Genomic DNA, 21,021 nt, shown 5'->3' with positions numbered 1-21,021 from the left:
TGCTGCAGCTAGCCGCCACGATAGCGGCCAGTGCTTCCCGAGCACTTGCTGTGCGCTAGAGGTGTGGGGCTCTCTTCCCAGCACCTTTTGTATTGTCTCAGATGCTCTTAACAGCCCACTGGGTGTGTCTGCCTTGTGCGCCATTTCATGTATGAGGAAAGTGAGCACAGAGACATGAAGTAATGGTTCAAGTCACCGTGGGGGTGAAGGTGCAGGATTTTACTTCAGCCACTTTGCTGTGGGAGTGGTGCTCCTTGTGGCTCTGCTGAAGTGTCCTCGGGAAGAGGGAGGCGCTTTGATGGGGGGTGGGGAGGGCCTGGATCAAGGGCAGTGATGTTCCCAGTGGTCAGACCATGTTGCAGATGAGCCCGTGTCTGGTAGAAGAAATGCTGAATTGGAGGAAAAGGGCCAGGGCCACGGACGAGAGGGCCTAGAGACCAGGTCACGCCTCTCTGTGGTTGAAGGAATAAAAGTGAGTGTGGGGGTTTTTTTAAGTTTGCATTTTACTTTACTTCAGAGGATGGATTAAATCTCATGAGCGGAACAGTGTAGGAACTTTCTAACAGCTTTCAGACTGTCATAAGATAGTGAACTTCCTGTCACTGATAAATCCACGTGGAGGCTGAATAAACTTCCGATCTGAGAGGTTCAGAGTCAGCAAATGGATCTGAATCCCATTCAGAGATGATGATTAAATATTGGTATTTGTTAGGTAACACTTAATACTTAACAGCAAATATTGTACTTATAATTACTTTGTCCTCCATTCTGTTGGTAGCATATAATGGCGCCTTAACTGACGGTTATGTACATAGCTTTTTCCTTTGAATTCTAGAGAAAAGAAAAAGTATGTGGTACCTTTAGCTAATGACACATAATAATCATAATCATGTATAATACATAAAATGTAATAATATATAATCATATATAATAATCATGATCGTAATAATCATTCGATTTTAAACATGATTTCAGGAGACTTCTGAATTACTTTGGATCGAACTTAATTGAAAATATTTTGCTCTTCTTAGATATGCACTTTGCCTGAGAAATGCGCTATTGATAAGATCATCGACGCAGGCCCTCAGCTCTCTGGATCACTTGATTACAATGTAGTACATAGTAAGTGGTTAGTAGAAACGGTCTTTTGTTAACATAAAGACTTGTTCTAAATCATCAGCAATTAATAGAAATTTTTATCAGTTAGATACACATGGTACTATTTACTAAGGCATGTTGTTGTTTGAGCTGTGACTTTGTTTCATTGTTTCCCTGTGTGGCTTTCATTCAGTTATTCACATACACTAGAAATTTATACAGATGAGTGTAAGGATATTTCTCTGGTTCTGAGCACATGAAGAAAACAGATTTGAAAACTTGGGTGCTTTTCCTCTTCTGTTTCCTTTTTTTTCTCCTTCACCTAGCATTCAGTTGTAAGGATCTTTATAGAAAATCAGGAATCTGTTTTGTTTTGTTTTAAATTTATTGTGGTTTAGTGTTCCACCTAAAACAAATACCTTTGCTTCCGTAGGCTTATATAACAAAGGATTTATTTATCTGGATGTCCCAATATCTGATGACAGTTGTATAGCGGGTAAGTATGTGCTGGTGTTTTCTGCTATTTTTCAGTGGTTACTAGGTCCTGGGCGTTGCGTACATCACATCTGTCACCCTAACAGATTAGACACCTACCATTCTGAGATCTGCAATAATAGAATTTCTCAGAGGAAGACATTTCTCCTTTGTTACATGGTAGCACATTGCAGTGTGTTTTACTTAAATTCCTTATTTTTATCTTCACATTGTTGTACACATAATATTAAAGTAATGGAAATCTGAAATAAATTTCTCACATCCCAAGTCAGCTTAATGATTTTACAGATTTGTCCTTTTAGTCTTTGTTCAGTGCATAACTGGTTTTATAGATGTTCAGTCCTGTCATTTGATACTTTTACTCTGTGTGCCTGTCTTATTTTTTTGTGTCACTATTGTCTTTCTTGACTTTATCTACTCCTCCCTTTCTCCTTCACCCATTCCCAAGTTAAATGCTATTTAAGCCCTTGTGTATTTTCTGGTGGATGTATCAGTGTATTAACCTGTTGCTGGTTATTGAGGTTACTTACACTTTTCTTGCTATGGTAGTGATGTGGTTAACATCCTTGAACACAGTGGAGCTTTTCTTCTCTAGGTTAGATTTCTTACACTGTATTTAGGTTATATGTTAAGGTATGTTTTCCAGCACATCTTTCAGCTATTGTTCTGGTTTGTTGGTATCTTTCCTCAAACTAAGATATTTAATGTTTGTGTAATCAAATATAAAATGTCAAAAATTGCCAGGGAATGACTTTGCTACTAACTATTGAGCGATGATAGGGGCTTATGACAAGAATACTCCCTCCTATCCATGTTGAATCCGGACAGGTTTAGCATGCTGTCGTGTGTCCTGAACTTTATTTGTGTTAGCATGCGTCAGTGTTCTTTAAGAGTGGATTTTGAAGCATGTGCATACATGAATTCTATTTTCAGTTTGGAAGGACAACCAAAAAGCAATGAAATACTAATTCTGCTTTGTAGAATTGCTGCTATAACACTAAAACAAATAAAATAACTAGTTTTGCAGTTCGAAAGGTTTTGACAAGGAAATTATTTCTGGAGGATGGGCTGTTAGTGGTTTCCTGTCACTGTGAGAAAATAGGAAAGCATTATGCGTTATTCTAGTCTTTACTCTCATCAGTAAACTAATGTTGACTCATTTGAGAATCTCCTAAAAAGATTGGTTTTTGGGACGCCTGGGTGGCTCAGTTGGTTAAGCAGCTGCCTTCGGCTCAGGTCATGATCCCAGCGTCCTGGGATCGAGTCCCACATCGGGCTCCTTGCTCGGCAGGGAGCCTGCTTCTCCCTCTGCCTCTGCCTGCCTCTCTGCCTGCCTCTCTGTCTGCCTCTCTGTCTGCCTGTGCTCACTCTCTCTCCCTCTCTCTCTGACAAATAAATAAATAAAATCTTTAAAAAAAAAAAAAAGATTGGTTTTTGATTGGTACATTTCCGTCCCTGTTGACTGAGTGTTTGAACACTGACCCACATTATCACTAAGTGCGTCTGCAAGGTGTGGTCCGAGAAGGGCCAAGTGGATGGCTGTGCTGTTACAGAGATGTGTTCTGCCAGGCTTTTCTTAGGATCTAGTTCTGGTGGTACAGATAGACTCATGCTCTTACAAGTGCTGAATATATCCTCCTTGTCGCCATGGAACATGGGATGTTCCCTAATTTGGAATAACCTGTGAAAGGAAAGCAGTTTGACAAGATGGAGGCCGTGGAATTTACACGAGACACTGAAGTTGATTTCAGAGAAAGCATTTCATTTCTGTCTCAACAAAACAAGCAGTGTGATGGTGGAACAGATAAACTGGATAAATAAAGAGAATAGTCACGAAGGGGTTTGTTGTTAAAACGTATTTAGTGCATCGTCATACCGTATACTTGCTTGGTTTATGGCTCCCCTTTCATTTACAGCTTTCTAGATTTCTGTTAAGCTGGAATAGAATACTTTTAAGGTACATATAGAAATAGTCTAAAAATTCTTAAAAACCTTTGTCATACAAATCCAAACCTGTAGCTGGAACTTTTTTTTTTTTTAAGAATTTATTTATTTGACAGAGATCACAAGTAGGCAGAGAGAGGGGAAGGGAAGCAGGCTCCCTGCTGAGCAGAGAGCCCGATATGGGGCTCAACCCCCAGATGCCGGGATCATGACCTGAGCTGAAGGCAGAGGCTTTAACCCACTGAGCCACCCAGGCGCCCCTACTCTTTTTTTTTTTTTTTAAAGGTTTTATTTATTTATTTGACAGAGAGGGGGAGAGAGAGAGAGATCATAAGTAGGCAGATAGGCAGAAAGCGGGGGGAGCAGGCTCCCTGCTGAGCAGAGAGCCTGATGCAGGGCTCCATCCCAGGACCCTGAGATCGTGACCTGAGCTGAAGGCAGAGGCTAAACCCACTGAGCCACCCAGGCGCCCCAAGATCTACTCTTTTAACCATTTTTAGATATGCAGTGCAACATTACTAACTAGTTGTTATGTTATAAGTTACATCCCTAGGACTGACTTAGTTTATAATTCAAAGTTTGTACCTTTTTACTCCTTTTACACCCCTCCCGCCTACTGCTGGCAGCCACCAGTCTTGGTCCCTGTATATGTGAGCTTGTCCTCCCCCACCAACATATTTTTGAGTAGGCAGTAGTTAAGATATGAAATTCTAAATTTATAAAAGAGTATAAAAACACATGCCTCTGACCCCTGTGTCTGGCCACCTAGTTTCTCTCTCAGGGGCCACTGTTTCTTGTTTATCTTCCCAAAAGTGTGCTCAGCACATAGACATGTATGTATATGTCCTTTTTCTACGGCTTTAGTTTTACCCAGATGGTGTGTTGTAGTTCGTACTCCGTTTTTTTTTTTAACTTAGTATGTATTGGGAGACTCTGCAGTATCTCGTCATGTAGAGTTACATTGTTCTTTTTGTCTAGATGTAAATTGTGTATTTTTAACCACTTAAGTGTCTTGATTTTTCTTCTCTACACTACAGGGGTATAGCGTTGAATGTCTTAGGAGGTTAAGAGGATTAGATGAAATTGTGTACTATAGTGTGGCACTTAACGTGCTCAGTATCCGTTTGTTGTTATTCACACAATTGATAGTGTAGGAAAAGAATGAATGGTATGAATATGAGGTTTCTAAAATACCTTTAAAGAGAAACCTGTGATCCTTAAAAGTACTCGGATGATGGGAACCATGGGTAACACTAACTTAGAAAGTGACTTGAGCCAGTTCTGGAAAGTGAATAATCTGGCCTGAAATGTACAGTGTAATTTTTTTCGTAGTGCCTTCATTTTGACCACTTAAATTTTGTCTGATTTCTCTTTTAGGAATAACTTAGGTTTTGGGTGCAGTTAGATGGTATTAGGGTCAGGGGACACAGGGATACTCAGACCCTTTGTTGGCTTAGGCAGTCTTCATTCCCAGGGTGCACATTTAGGGTGCATTTTAGGGAATGTTAAAGGAAGGCATAGTACCGCTTCATTATCGGCTGGGCAGAGTGACCTAGTAAATTGGATTAGAGTGTCTGGACCAAAGAGATGGAGAAAAATGAGCATGAGTACATCTTTGGGTGGACAGCCGCCGATGGGCTGCCTCCTGTGCTCAAGAAAGTCTTACCTTTCTTCCCCCTGAGGCCACTGAGGAGGACACAGACTAGTGATTGCTGGTAAAAGTGGTGGTCCTGCAGATAAATTTCCTTTCTTCTCAGGATGGAGCGGGAATGATGGGAGAAAGGCAGTCAGTGCTCTCCGTTCACCTGGTCTTTGTATAGCACACCTGGTCTCCTGCTTTTCTGCTTTAGCCCAGTCACCCCTACTATCTGTAAGGCATTAAAACACACCCATTGAAGCCTTCCCCATTCCAAAGCAGCCCCAGTCCCCTTGTCTTTCTACCCAGTTCATGTCCTCCAGCACTTCCTCTGCCTCAGTAATGCTGACAGTTCCCTGGGGTTACTCTTTGTAGGATTTGTGCTCTACTGTCAGAGTCGTCTGTGTAGATGGGGTTGTAGATGGCCTTAACTTTGGGGGTTTTAGAAAACTTGCTGTGGAGTAGATAAAATAAATCAAAAACTGAATTTAGTCCCTAAGGTAGAGGTTTCCCTTTTTGAATGGGTATTTGCATATGCTTTCTTGTTTTATAAAATTGAATCACTGATAAAAGTCTATTTTGTTTTAGTTCCTCCTCTTGAAGGTTTTGTAATGAATCGGGTGCAAGGGGATTATTTTGAAACTCTACTCTATAAGATATTTGTTTCCATAGATGAGCATACTAATGTTGCAGAGGTAAGTATGACAACGTCTTATGAACGAACTTAACCTCAAGATTATAAAATACATTTGTGTAAAGTAGATAAAGTTATTTAATGATAAGGTTAAAATGTTTTCAGAGTCAATATGCATGGGTAGGTCATAGACCATTAATATACTTAAGTTACAATTCTGAAGTTACTTTCTGTATATACATAATAACTTTAGTAAATAATATAATTTGCTAAATAACTTAATATAATTCTTGGTAAAAGGATTGTAGATTATTGATTGATATAAGATTTTCTTATTTTAAAAGAGACTAAAGAGGAAAGAACCTTCCATCGTTATGGTCACTATCTGGATTCGTGCTACTTAGACATAAGGAAAGAAGAAAGTTCTGATTTCAGAATTAATATATTGAGTCTTTTAATTATTCATAATTTAAAATTTTGCTGATTATGGTTCACTTGTTTATTACAACTGTATAATATTGATAATTCTAGGAGTGTAAATAATTTTTTTTGTTTTTATTTTCTAGCTTGCAAATGTCCTTGAAATAGACTTATCCTTGGTTAAGGTATATAATTTTTATACTCTTTTTATTTATAAATACTGAATGGCTTTTATTATAAACTTTTGTCTTGATAAGCTACTGAGAAATAGACACAGTGAGATTCTTACTGGCTGTGCAGGGGAGTGAGGACAGTAAAGGGGGTACCTGCAAAGATCGAAAAGACCAAGGTAAGTGCGCTGAAGCAGTATTCCACGCTGGGGAGTGAAAGCCCACACTCAACGCTCCTGCGCGTGCAAGAAGCTACCCGATCAGTGTCTCATGATGAGGTCACTGAAAGCACCCTCTTCTGCTGCTGCATCCGAAAGAGCGCCAGGCCAGAGAATTGGAAGTACTCTGTCTTCCACATCTGTGAACACCTTAGGGGAGGAGCAGGCCTACTGAAAAATGTTTTTTTCTGGTGGCATAAAAATGTTCGGGGATCACTGTGTCAGTCGATGACAATACTTTATCTCTACAAATAGTCTGATGTCTGGTTTATTTTAAATGCTAACTTCTTTATATTCTTTCAGAATGCTGTTTCAATGTATTGCCGATTGGGCTTTGCCCATAAGAAGGGACAAGTAATAAATTTGGATCAGCTTCATTCATCGTGGAGGAATGTTCCATCCGTAAACAGATTAAAGTAATTCATTTATTCAGTCTGAGATATTAGAGTTTCCTTTTGAAAAAAACATTGCTCTATGTACAAAAATTTTACTTATCAACCTGTCCATTGAGGTGAATGCTGCCCGTTAGTGGTATTTATTTAATCTTTTGTGTGATAAATGGTTTTTAGAATCTGATGAGAACAAGAATGCTTTCCCCAGAGGAAAGTACATATTGTATTTTATAAACAGCTGTAAAGAGTTCTCACACTCCCTGGAGCCTGCCCATGGGTCTTGGTTAAGATTAATTGCTGTATGTGGGCAGAGCATTTTGGGGCTTCGTCTCCGTTTGGGGCTTGAACATAAGACGGGACGGGGTGGGTATTCATAATTGGAGTGCTGACTTCAGTAGCTGTTTTTATATAAGCTAAGATGTACATGATTTGTAAAACATGGCTGGATTCTTCTTCCATAGGAGTACCTTAGACCCACAGAAGATGCTGCTGTCGTGGGATGGAGGGGAAAGCAGGAGTCCCGCGCAGGAAGTTTCATCAGCTACCGACACGGACACCAATAGTCAAGAAGATCCGGGTTAGCAGTCCCTCAGGGTATAGAGATGCCAGGCGTCTATGCAGACACAGAGCGAACTCGGCTTTGTTCTTGATACCGTTCATTTGATGTGCAGTGTTCGAGTCCTTAGCCGTATGCTGGGCATTGAATATGGCACCGTCCTTCTGAGAATAAGTCTCAGGAGAGGGAAGGCAGTGTAATCATAAAAACCACAACAGTGTGAGAAGTGTTTTGGTGCTTGTGGGGAGCAAAGAGAAAGAGCTTTCTTGTCTAGAGATTTGGGAAGCCTTCATGGAGGAGATGATAATTGGGCTAAGAACGAATAAGAGCTTGCCAGCTGGTGAGTGAGGGAAGGCCTCAGCATGGGCTAAGCACAAAGGGAGGCAAAGAAAGCGTAGTGCGTGAGGGGCTGCGTGTGGTTTTATGTTGGGGCGGGGGGAGAGGAGCGCAGCATAGCCCTGTTCTTACCCCAGGCTCTTACCGGAGCCAGGTGACTTGTCTGAAGAGGTCAGGCTAGCTAGTCTTAAGTGTTCTGACAGTTACCAAGTCTTGGTTTATTACTGGCTTTCAAGAAACACCACAAAAGTGAGTACTTAAAAGTTAATTTTTTTTTTTTAACTTTCTTTGGTTGGAGAGAGGTAGGATTGGGGCCTCTTAGAACTATAAAATTACTAATAGTTACATACTTTTGAATTATTAAATCAAGTTGAAATGCAGTTCTTTCTCATTCCAAATGGTGGGCAAAGAAAAATTTTCATTTACTCGATTTTAAATTACAATTTTTTTTTTGTTCCAGCGGATACAGCCAGTGTAAGCAGTTTGAGTTTATCTACAGGATATACAAAGCGCATTGCTTTTCTGTTTGACTCAACTCTTACTGCCTTTTTAATGATGGGAAATCTTTCACCGGTAAGTCCAGTTCTTGTTTAAATGTGACAGTGTTTAAAGATTAGATGTAACATAGTTCATGCTTTGAGATCTTTTTTTTTTTTTTTTTAAAGATTTTATTTATTTATTTGAGAGAGAGACAGTGAGAAAGAGCACGAGCGAGGAGAAGGTCAGAGAGTGAAGCAGACTCCCCATGGAGCTGGGAGCCTGATGTGGGACTCGATCCTGGGACTCCAGGATCATGCCCTGAGCCGAAGGCAGTCGTCCAACCAACTGCGCCACCCAGGCGTCCCGAGATCTTTTTTTTTAAGTACTGGATTTATTCCTGAAAACACGAAATGCCAACCATCTTGTTTTATATTCCGTGGAGGAGCGTGGTAACTTTTAGTGACAGTTAGCCTCGCGCCTCATCACCTTTGGTTATACTGGAAAGCATAATAGAAATAAGAAATGTTCTGTTTCATTTTAAAAAGAGAAAATTAGAACTCATTCATAATAGACTTGTAGAAGGTTTTAAGATCCATTTTAGTTTTTTTGTTTTTGTTTCTTTACGCCAGAACTTGAAAAGCCATGCGGTCACCATGTTCGAAGTTGGTAAACTCTCAGACGAGTCTCTGGACAGCTTTCTTCTAGAACTGGAAAAGGTGAGTCTGGAGTGCTCATCACGGGATCTCAGGACGTTTGGTGCTGTTCCTTGCTTGATACCGGTTGTGTCGATTTTTGGTGTTTGCCTCATTCCCCATCTTTACTGTAACAGTCATTTACACTTAAAAATACTGAGTGGATGAATTTGATTTTGTGATTTTCAAAGTGGTTTTTGGACCTTACCTCTCACTTAGCATGATTCGGTTTAATGAAATGTGGTATAGGGGAGCCCCTGGGCGGTTCAGTCAGTTAAGCATCTGCCTTTGGTTCAGGTCATAATCCTGGGGACCTGGGATTGAACCCCGCATTGGGCTCCTTGCTTTCTGCCTCTGCCTGCCGCCCCCCAACTTGTGCTCTCTCTCGCTAGCTGTATGTCAGATAAAATCTTAAAAAAAAAAAAAATGAAATGGGGTATAGAAATAATTAGTCAATGTAAGTTTTTAAATTACATTTTTCTAAAATAGCCTTTGTTTTTGTTTTTGTTTGTTTTTTCCTTTGATATGACTGTCTAAGATCTCCTCTTCAGTTTTATTTAAAGTTTTTGTTCCCCTTGTCTTAAATCTGGAGCAGCGTCCACGGGTACCATATTTATGTCCACTCTCACTAGCCCTGTTAGCATCTTGAAGACTTTAGCCATAGCTGCTCTTAGGCACCTCTTCCCCTACATGAAAATAGCCCAATTTGTCCTTAGCTCTAAATCTCGATTGCCCTTTCCTGGTTTTTCCATTCCCTGGGTTTTTAATTTTTGTCTTTTTTTGTTTGTTTTTTTGTTATCTGTTTATGCTAATAGTTTGTTTGCTGAGTCTCCTCCTTGACTAATAATTTTGGTACCTTTTGTGCTTCAGTGATGAATTCTGTATATTAAATGTTTTACTTAGAGGATTTTTGATTCCATTAGTTTCTTTATATTTAAAAATTTTTTATACTTATAAAAAATAATATATTTAAAAATATATTTAATATATTAATATATTTAATATACTAATTAGTATATTAATATATTTAATATATTTATATTAAAAATTTTTTTTCACTCTTCCCCATAGGATTTTTAATTTGATAGTGCAGAATTATATTTGAGATAATCCCTTGCAATTTATTGATCTTTCATTTTTCCCTTTATACATCCATTATTCCCTCAATGCTTTTAGTATTGTGTTAATCCCATTTGTAATGTATGTGTATCATTTTGTTGCCAATAAATTTTTATTGTTTTCTGAGATCCTTTTTTTTTTAAAAGATTTTATTTATTTGACAGAGAGAGATAACAAGTAGGCAGAGCAGCAGGCAGAGAGAGGGGAAAGCAGGCTCCCTGCTGAGCAGAGAGCCTGATGTAGGTCTCATTCCCAGGACTCTGAGATCATATCCCGAGCTGAAGGCAGGGTCTCAACCCACTGAGCCACCCAGGCACCCCTATTTTCTAAGACATTTTAAGTTCTCTTTTCTTGATTTTTATTTTTCTCACCTCAACTAGTCTTTTATCACGTATAGCAAATTAGAAGATCACTTTATTTTTTATATATCTGTATCGTTTTATGCCACCTAGCCATTCTTGGGAAGGCCTTTTAGTATGAAGTTTAGTCATTAAAAATAGTTTCTTAGCTATTTTTTAAGAAGCCTCGTCCTGATTAAGCTTAGTTGGTTAATTTTTTTAAAGATTTTATTTATTTGAGAAAGAGTGAGCGAGTGAGAGTGAGTGAGAGAACATGAACGGGGGAAGGGGCAGCGGAAGAGGGAGAAGCAGGCTCCCCTCAAAGCAGGGAGCCTGACTCAGGACTCGATCCCAGGACCCTGGGGTCATGACCTGAGCCGAAGGCCAACACTTAACTGAGCCACCCAGGCGCCCCAGTTGATCTTATTTTTAAATGCCAATCTAATTTAGTCATTCCTCTTGTAGACCTGTCCTTTTGTCCGTTTCCTGTGTTGTTTCTAGGATGTATGTATTTTTATATGTTAAAGAAGCACCTGACTCAGTGTCAGAAGAGCATGTGTTAAAACGTAAGGCCAGTGAGCACAGGGGTTTTGTCCGCTGTTCTGTCCCTACATCCTAGACAGATCATACCTAGCACATCATAGGGACTCAGTGAATCCTTTTCGAATGAATTTAAGCTGTATATTCAGTAGTGTGGAAACAGCGATGTTGAATCTCATTCTCCATTGTCCCTTGCAGCCAGTGATGCAGAATGGGGGACATAGTGACCGGAATTAGAAGCATAATTGGAGACCATGGATTGGAGTACTTTCTGGATGAAGCAGAAAATAGATCTTAGATTTTTTTTTTTTAAGCACCCTATTTGAATCATATGTGGGAGATAAAACATATATAATAGAATAATTTAGCATTATTTGGTTGCTTCAAATTGTTAGTTTTACTTGCTAGGATAATTTCTGTCATCATTAAAGATGTATTCAAATGGAAACTCAACTGAGATTTAAGTTAAGATTTGTCTCAGTATTGCCTGGGCAAATTTTTGATTTACTGATTCTTAATAATGTTCTGATGTCTGTACTATATGGTTATTGTATATTAGGATGGATGGTTTGAGAATGATAATGCAAAATTTATTTTCTCGGTTTAGGTTCAGAGCACTGGTGAAGGAGAAGCACAGAGATACTTCGATCATGCGCTCACTCTGCGAAACACAATATTGTTTCTGCGTCATAATAAAGACCTAGTTGCGCAAACTGCACAGCCAGACCAGCCTAATTATGGTATGATAAATGTACTTGATTTTGAAGACATGACCCCATGGAACTTCTTTCTAAGAAATTAAACAGGTCATGCTCACTTATTTAATCATCGCTTAATGCATTTAGTGTAGATGGCATGTTGAGTTTGCAACGAGAGGCTTGTTTTGTGACTTCCTTTGCTTGTCAGCTCTTTCTTATTTTACCTTTTCTCCTTTCTCCTGTGCCACTGACATTTGTAGTATCTCAGTGTGCTTAGTACCTACAAACACGGTTGGAGCGTTAACTTAAGTGGCTGGCATGTAGAACAGGCCTCGGGTTGAGGTGTGAACAAAGCCAAAATGTAGTGATTTAAGAAGCATACTATTTCCTGAAGGCAAGATCCCATTGTAGGAAAGGAATAAGCAGGAGTTTCCGATTGAAGTGCTGTTGTAATACTTACTGAAGTACTTTACTTAAAAAATTAAAAAAGAGGACAGAAAACCTTGTTAAAGAGTAAAAGAAAGAAGGCGGTGGCAGTTCTAATCTGTGATGAACCCTGATGTGGCTCTTGCCCTGGTGTGCACTCTCGGGTGTGGGATGGGTGGGTGGCGGGTGCGGGGAGGGGTTCCCAGACTGTGGTTGAACGGATAGTAGGTCCTGAGGAGGGCGTTGCCACCCAGGAATGCATGTTTTTAAGAAGATGGCACGGCGTGGGCACCAGGGAAGAGCATTCGGATCCCGTCCTCGCTCATTCACAGGAGCTGCGTCTCAGAACTCCGTGAATTCTTAGCACCATGAGAACATTGAATTTTACTCATTTCTTTTATTTACTTAAAAGTTCTGTTTTTCTGGCCGGGAACCAGTGGTTTCTGAGTCATACCCAGTTACATTCGACTTCTTTCACCAGCCCCTGACTTTCTTTTCAGCTCAATTTGAGCATTTAAGAACAGAATCAGTTGTCACTTTACAAAAGTGGTCATGGAGATGAGGACAGAGATGCTGGGTAGTTGAGCTGAGTGAAGCCAGACACACTCAGATCCTGGTGACTGGCTTCTGCAGCTGTAGTATGTCAGGGTCAGAGTTCTGCTTTAGCACAATTAGGACTGATTTCATGCTGGGGTTCTTTCTGAGATTGTTCATAAATAGCTGCAACTGAATATTAAGTCACCAAGTGCCAAGAGGCCAAAGCACTTATTCATAGGCATTCGTTCATGGTAACCATTTTTTGGCTACCAGGTAGATCATGTGACCTAAGCAATGAGGAGCACAATCTTGAGGATGTCTTTGTATGTAAAAATCCTGAAATTACTAGGACTTTTTAGGGACTTAGGGAGGTAATGGATTAGAATATTTGTAATACTCTGTCATAGCCATCTTGAAATACACCATCCTTTCCTGTGCATCGTAGTGTCCAGGAATGTTAGTGCGGGTGACCAGTCAAATGTAACTCATTTTATAGGTAGAGAAATTAGCTTGTTTTGGTCAAATCTTCTGCCCATTTGTCCTGTATGGATTAGTCAGTGGAAGACATGGGACTTAAGTCCATGTTTCTTCAAAAAAAAAACTTTTTTTCCTCTATCTTGTTTATTATCTTCTCTTGAACATTAAACTATTTGTTGATTTATTCCTAAACAATCTGTTGCTTAGTAGTCTGGACTAAACTTTGTTTTTCACCATGAATGGTCTGTGTACCAGAAAGTTAAATTGAACGAAAAACCCAAACCTAATCTGTATGAAAGTAGTTAAGTATTATTGTAACTCGTGAGGTTGATTTGATAGTGGACTGTTTTTGGTACCAGGTAGAGCTTTCATTGTTTAGTCTTTCCTCACAAAGATTTTTTATCTGACATTTTTTCACTCATAACTGATTTCTCAGTTTTATTAAATTTGTTCTTGATTTCTTGTATGTAGTCAAGCATAAATTTCTTTAGTCTTTTTTTTAAGGTTTTATTTGTTTATTTGAGAAAGAGAGAAAGAGCAAGAGCAAGTGGGAGGAGGGGCAGAGGGAGAAGCAGACTCCCCACTGAACAGAGAGCCCGATGCGGGGCTTGAGCCCAGGACTCTGGACTCATGACCTGAGCTGAAGGCAGACCCTTAACCATCTGAGCCGCCCAGGGGCCCTTTCTCTGGTCTTTATAGAACTTTGCCCCTTCTCTCCTTTTCCTAAGCCACCTGCTTAGCTCTCGTTTTCCTTCAAAATGAACCTCCCATCTGGCTCCAGCCAGATCTGTCTTCTCCCCCTCCCCCTGCCACCTTGTTTGCTGGCTGTGTGCGACAGATGCTCGTCCTGATGTCTATGGCTTGCTTTCCTCCATTAGCAACATTTTATTTGAAAATACCTCAAATTTACAAAAAAGTTTTAAGAATTTAAGAATAGTATAATTACTTCGAACCCAGAATTTGGGAGTAAGTTGCATACCATGATCTTTGTCCACAAAATTATTCAGGGGACGTTTCTTAAAAATAGGGCTAGTCCCTGACATCATCTTCAGAAGGTTAATTGCTACAGTAACCTGCCATTCATATTCCAGTTTATCAGCTGACCCAGTAATGTCCTTAATAACATTTTTCCCCCTCAAATGCAGGATCTAGTTTAAGATCCAATACTACATTAAATTGTCATGTCTCCTTTATCTCCTTTATTCTGGAACAAGTCTGTAACCTTTTTTTGTCCTTTATGACATTATTATTTTTTTAAGAATATAGTCTCTTTTTGTTAGTTTTACTAGAAAGTTCTTCATGTTGGGTGTGTGGGATGTTTTGTTGTGATTAGGTTCAGGTCATGCACTCAAGTCCAGAGTATTACCTAAATGTTCTTCTAAGGGTATGACATCCGGAGGCATGGGATTCCTGTCCGCCCCCATTGTGATACTAGTTTTGATCACCCAGTTAATGTGTTTTTGGTTATTCTACTACACAGTTAAGTATTCTCCCCTCGTGCAGCGACTCAGTAGTCTGTGGACAGGTACTCTGAGACCGCGCACATCACCTGCTGCTCGTCAGTATCTCCCCCGGATGGAGCGTCCAGTGTTGGTCCTGCCTGAACCATTCTTGTCTGTGATGGTTGTAAATTGATCATTTTTTTTCCAACTCCAGTTCTTCCGATAACAGTTGGGACTGAGCATTTTTTTATATTCTCAGTATGGATTGATGAATTCCTATTTTTTTCAATGGCGTATAGTTAGTCACTGTTCTCTCTCAATTACTTGTGTGCTGTGGTTGTCTCCAGTTTTGCCAGTAGGATTCCTTTCAAGCTGCCTCCCGTTTCCTTGTGCCATGCCTCCATTTTTTAAAACAATTCTTACATTTGGGGCAGTTCTTTACTTTCTGGCAAAACTGTCTTCTCTTGTTCTTCTGTCCCAGTCTTGGAATCAACCTTTTCTCCCAGGAGCCAATTTTCTTTTATTAGAACATGGTATTCAAGAGCGAAGTCCTGGTACTAGTTGTGCCAAATGCTTCTGGGCCCTTCCAGCAGGCCATATGTTTTTTGGTTCATTCTTGCTTGAGGGGGAGGTGAGCTAACTTGGTCTCCTGGCGTTTCTTTCAGCCTTCTCTATCTTTTTAAGAGAATGAATAGGACTGGAATTTTCTGAAAGGGTTCTAGTATGGGAACACTGAAAATCTGTTACATGCCGAGGGACTTCCTGCTTTATGGACCAGCAGTCTTGGGCCCGTATTGTTAATGAGAACTCTCGTTCCTATACCAAACTCAGAACTTGGCCATGAAACTCTTTGCAGAAATTGGAAACTGGGGGACGCCAGGCCACAGCTTTTTTTGTGGCCTGTATGTCTCCATAATATGCCACCTCTTGGGAACAGCTGGAGATGGAGAGGAAGTGAGGTAGAGCAAACACGTATCTCTAATATAAAAGGGAGTAGCCTCACAAAACCCCAGTAGACGGTTACTTTCCAGATCAGGGAATAAAGACTGTTAGCTTTAAATCCTAAAGGGTCTTCGTGGTTTCTGAGGGAATTTGGCACTATTAATAGAGATACTCCGTCTATTAGAAGGATGTTTAACCACCAGGACGGTTAGCGGTATTTGTCTTAGACATTGCTGTTCCACCCTGTCGGTCTTTCATCCTCCCTGTACGCTTGCTCATCATCCAGGTTTTCCTCTGGATCTCTTACGCTGTGAGAGCCTTCTTGGTTTGGACCCTGCAACGTGCAGCCGAGTGCTAAACAAAAATTACACCCTGCTCGTGTCCATGGCTCCTCTCACCAATGAAATCCGGCCTGTGAGCAGCTGTACCCCTCAGGTAAAGAGCCACTTGGAGCATGGCGAGTGCTGTCATTTCCCCCTTCCCTGTGGTGACTTGAAGAAGAGGTTTGCCAGTTTGATCATGTTATTTCTCAATTTGCAGATGCCACATGCTAACATCAGTAACTCAGAAAGCAGTTTTGTATTTTATGCTGTTGTAAAATGTTCAGTTTATGACATAGAGGTGGTATGTTTCATTCATGTTTCATCTAATGATTTGGGACACATTGATGTTTTCTTAATAAAGGCAGTGTTTTACTTTATTACTTTTTTTTTTTTTTTAAGATTTATTTATTTGACAGATCACAAGTAGGCAGAGAAGCAGGCAGAGAAAGAGGAGGAAGCAGGCTCCCTGCTGAGCACAGAGCCCGATGTGGGCCTCGATCCCAGGACCCTGGGATCATGACCTGAGCCGAAGGCAGAGGCTTTAACCCACTGAGCCATGCAGGCGCCCCTTATTACTGTTTCTTAAAGATTTTATTTATTTATTTGAGAGAGCATGAGTATGAGTGGGGAGAGGGGCAGGAGGAGAGAGAGAATCTCCAGCAGACTCTGCACTGAATATAGAGCTCAACACAGGGCTCAATCTCAGATCCTGAGATCCTGACCCGAGCCGAAACCAAGAGTCAGACGCTCAACCAATGGAGTCACTCAGGCGCCACGTTGATGACTGCACTATTTTAAAGGGAATGTTCTGGATGCTCTATGAAGGAAGCCTGGATTGCCTGCAGGGATAAAGTCAATTTAATTTGGAAAAATAAAGTGTCTCAGAAGTGGAGCTACGCTTGCTAAATAAACCGGAAAGGAAAGACTGCTTGGAAGCTAGAGCTGTGGCGATCTCACAATTGACTTATGAACATTACTGCTCTCTTTTTAAACCTAAATCAGTTGTTTATCTGTATGCTTAGCAAGGACACTGTGGCCTGTACCGTTTTCAGAGAGCGGGGATCAGATTGCTGTTCTTAGTGCTACATCCTGCCTAGTCCCCTGCGAGGTTAATGGTGTAGAAGAAAGGAAGGGATCCTGGTACAGGGTTGTTAGTTATATGCTCTTCTAGCTGCCTTAGTGAGCATACCTCACGCACCCCCAAATTTGTCCTCTATCCAGTAGGAGTGGTTATAGGTTAGCATTTGCCAATTTTTAAAAAAATAATTCTTTGTGTGCTCCCCCTACAACTCTATATACACACTTTCTCCCATTCTGTGACATGACTTCTAGGCCTAGTAGGAATCCATGAACTGAATGAATGATAAGATGGATGGAAGGTTCGCTAGTTCCTTTTGTGAAAAATCACATGTGATTAATGACAGTAACTGGCACTTTGAAATAGAGCTTATTAGATGACAGGTGCTGTTTTAAACCTTTTGGAACAATCTTACAGTGTCTTTACAAAGTAGATATTTTATCGCCACATTACAGAATAGCAAAGTGAGGTATAGAGTTATAGTGAGCTTCTTAAGATGATATAGCTTAGGGGACAAAGCCAAGATTCAAACCCTGGTGTTCTGCTCCAGAGTCGATTCTCCCGGTTGTGTAAGACGTGCTTTCTCAGTTCTAGGGTAAGATTGAAACTGTTTGAATGGAGCATCTGAAGTTTATTTTCATAGGGATAATAGCAGTTAACATCTATGTGAGGCATTACCTATTTGCAAGACTTCATCCTTGGTCCCTTGTGAGATGTGTCTGCTTTCATTAAGTATTACAACTTTATCTTCCCTGTTTTGTGATTCCAGCATATTGGACCAGCTATCCCAGAAGTCAGTTCTGTCTGGTTTAAACTGTACATTTACTACATCACTGGGCAAGGACCACCATCTCTTCTATTGTCCAAAGGTACAAGGCTTCGAAAACTGCCAGATATATTCCAGGTACGTTGTGCGAAGTGTGTCTTTTTTTTTTTCTCTATATTTATGAGGAGGGGAGAATTTGGTAAGCAGTATTTTAATGACCTTCTGAATTTTTTTTTCCATTTCTGAACACCATTTTATTCATCTTTTATTCATTTTTTTTTCCCCATAGGGTTATGATCGATTACTCATAACATCTTGGGGCCATGATCCTGGCGTCGTTCCTACGTCAAATGTGCTCACAATGTTGAATGATGCCTTGACTCATTCGGCAGTTTTGATTCAGGTACCGTTGCTTTATTTGAAACAACCAGTTTTGGATTTTGACTTAGAAGATTATAAGTTGTCTAGCTTTCTGCCGAGCCGCAGTTGGATGTCAGTAATTTGAGATTTGTAAAGCTGAAATGTAAGGGATCAGATGCCGGTTTTCCTGCTGGCCTTCGTCCGGCAGTGTGGGAATTGCAGAAACAACATGGACTTTGGAGTGAGACCCAGCTTTGAATTCCAGCTTCGTCTTTTGCTACCCGTGTGGCTGTATTTACAGTAGTTGTGTTGAGCTAGAATTCACATAGCATACAGTCCACCGATTGACATTGTACAACTCTGTGGTTTTTAGTAGGTAGGCACATGTGTCCACAGCCTTCCCCATGCTTATTTTAGAACATTTCCATCACCTCAAAAAAGAACTCCTGAATGCTTAGTTCTCCCTCCCTTATTCCCCAGCCCTAAACAGCACCTTACTATCTCTCTAGAATGCTTATTCTGGGCATTTCACATACGTGGAGTCACGTAATACATGGTATTTTGTCACTGACCTCTTTTACTTCGCAGAATTCTTTTGAGGTTCATCATGTAGCGTGTATCAGTCCATCATGAATCAGTACTCCATTCCTTTTTATGGCCAAAGAAGAGTCCCTTGTATGAATAGCATTTTGTTTTTCCACCTATTGCTGATGGACATTTGGGTTTCCACCTTTTGGCTATTACGAATAATGGTAATCATTGCTACACGTGGTCATTTATAGGTTTTTGTGTGGCCGTGTTGTCATTTCTCTTGTATCTAGGAATGGAAATGCTGGGTCATATGGTAATTCTGTGTGCAGCTGTTTAAGGATCTTCCAGACTGTTTTCCAGAGTGGCCGCACCATTTCACATTCCTACCAGCACTTGGTATTACCTGACTTGTTTTATTATAACCCTCCTAGGGTATGAAGCGGTATCTCACTGTGGTTTTGATTTGTATTTTCCTGATGCCTAACAGTGGTGAGCCTCTTTTCTTGTGCTAATGAGCTGTGTGACGTTTTGAAGATACTTCTACTTAGTTTGCCACCTGTAGAATGGCCATGACAATATTTACTGTATAACAACGAAAAGTAATAGTAGCAGCTAATGAGGGGATAAGCCGTTTATAGCCCTAGGATTACTGAATGAAATAGGACTGCGTGTGAAGTGTGCAGCATGCTTTCTGCTTCACAGCAGGTTCTCAATAAAGATTTCTTCAGTTTATTCAACTAACAATTGTATGTGCCATATTCTGTGCCAGTTAATGTGGATAGACAAGTAAGACATAGTCCCTGAGTTCAAGGGATTTAAGTCTGGTGGGAAATGTTGCCTAAGCAGTCCATTTCGGTTCTTTTCCTGAGTGCTGAATAGGATTATATATGGTGCACACATTAGAGTAGTACCCAATTCAGCCTTGAGGCAAGGAAAAGGGCTTGGGAGATACTCATCAGAGACTGTGAGACTCAGGCTGAGTATAGAAGGAGATACAGAAGAGAGCCCGGCCAGGCACAGGGGTTAGCAGGAATAAATCTCTGGGCAGAGATTTTTTTTTTCTCTTTCCCCGCTGCTGCTTCCCTAGTACCTAGAAGAGCACCTGGCTCAGAGTAGTTTCTCCTGAGTGTTTTGATGTACACTCCAGGCAGCCTCTGGAGTGTAGTGTACCTTGACCGTTTTGCTACAGAGCTTACACTGTACCCTCTAGATTGATGGCAGCCTGTAAAGGGTACTGAGCAGGGGATTTTTATGGTCAGTATGTTTTGGGAAGATGAGCTTGGAGAGGATGCTACGCAGGTATGCTACCCCCAACCCAGTAGGAAAAGAGACCTAAATCAAGAAATCCGGTTAGGATTTAGTGTATGAGTCCCGGTAAGAGGTGAAGGCAACCTAGATCAGGGAAGTGGTAATAAGAATTGAAAGCGAAAATGGGTTCAAGAATTATTACAAATTAAGATGAATAGAATTGATCAGATGTCTGAGAAGGATATGAGAAGAGGAAGAGAATGATTCCTGGGGTGTTGGCCTGTGAAAGTGGAAGAACGGTTCTGTCCCTGCTTGACAGAAAAGAGGAGGAAGAGCCAGTCGCTGGGGGTCAGGTGATGTGTTGCGTTTGGGGCATGTTGAGTATAAGGTGCCCATGGGGACATGTGGATGGTGGCGCTGTCTAATCGGTCATTGAAAATACTTTGATATCCAGGTGAGAGTTAAACAGGAGGCACTGACTGGAGTGTCTGCATCAGCACGCGGAGGTCGTTGAAACCATGAGGGACGAAGTGTTAGCCGGGAGGGAGGAACACCAGGCAGGGTTTCATGGTGGGAAATGACATAATGGAATGAGTTAGGTGTGGGCTCCAGTCAGTTTGTCTAGATGCAAATCTTGATTCTATCATTTATGAGGAGTCTCGGGTGAGTTTGGTAACCTTGAATTCCTTCGCCTGCAAACTGGAGATAATAACAGGTTCTGTCTTTATAAGGTTGTTGAAGCTTATGACCGAGTTGCATAATCCGCACAAAATGGGTAGAATCCTACACGTAGCACACAGGAAGGTCTCCCGAGATGTTCGGTGTGAGGTGGCAGTGGTAGGAGAAGCAGACAGGAGTTTCAAAGTGTTGGTTACAGAGTTTTGTTTTTGCTCAACAAGAATGCCTTCTTTACTAAGTGGTATGGAAGAAATACACCTTGCTGGAATTCACATAACAAAATCAAGATTTTGATTAAAACCACACTTTTGTTACAACAGTCTCTTTTTTTTTAATTTTTAATTTTTTATAAACATATATTTTTATTCCCAGGGGTACAGGTCTCTGAATCGCCAGGTTTACACACTTCACAGCACTCACCAAAGCACATACCCTCCCCAATGTCCA

The 21,021-nt window shown here is 40.7% G+C and overlaps 1 protein-coding gene across 2 annotated transcripts in view; it reads left to right on the top strand.

The window, feature by feature from the left end:
* FAM91A1 (family with sequence similarity 91 member A1) overlaps positions 1-21,021 on the top strand; it is a 44,066-nt gene that overhangs the window by 10,005 nt on the left and 13,040 nt on the right. For both annotated transcript variants that reach the window (XM_044244989.1, XM_044244990.1), the window contains exons 7-18: positions 1,032-1,122; positions 1,532-1,594; positions 5,762-5,868; positions 6,374-6,412; positions 6,919-7,031; positions 7,469-7,584; positions 8,360-8,472; positions 9,009-9,095; positions 11,676-11,808; positions 15,877-16,025; positions 17,761-17,895; positions 18,047-18,160. In XM_044244989.1, coding sequence (XP_044100924.1) covers positions 1,032-1,122; positions 1,532-1,594; positions 5,762-5,868; positions 6,374-6,412; positions 6,919-7,031; positions 7,469-7,584; positions 8,360-8,472; positions 9,009-9,095; positions 11,676-11,808; positions 15,877-16,025; positions 17,761-17,895; positions 18,047-18,160 — 1,260 coding nt within the window. The remainder of the gene's footprint in view (positions 1-1,031; positions 1,123-1,531; positions 1,595-5,761; positions 5,869-6,373; positions 6,413-6,918; positions 7,032-7,468; positions 7,585-8,359; positions 8,473-9,008; positions 9,096-11,675; positions 11,809-15,876; positions 16,026-17,760; positions 17,896-18,046; positions 18,161-21,021) is intronic.

This window comes from Neovison vison, chromosome 4 (assembly GCF_020171115.1).
Source record: "Neovison vison isolate M4711 chromosome 4, ASM_NN_V1, whole genome shotgun sequence".
Taxonomy (NCBI): Eukaryota; Metazoa; Chordata; class Mammalia; order Carnivora; family Mustelidae; genus Neogale; species Neogale vison.
The sequence above is the reverse complement of the archived record's forward strand: the minus strand, read 5'-3'. Positions and strand labels throughout refer to the sequence as shown.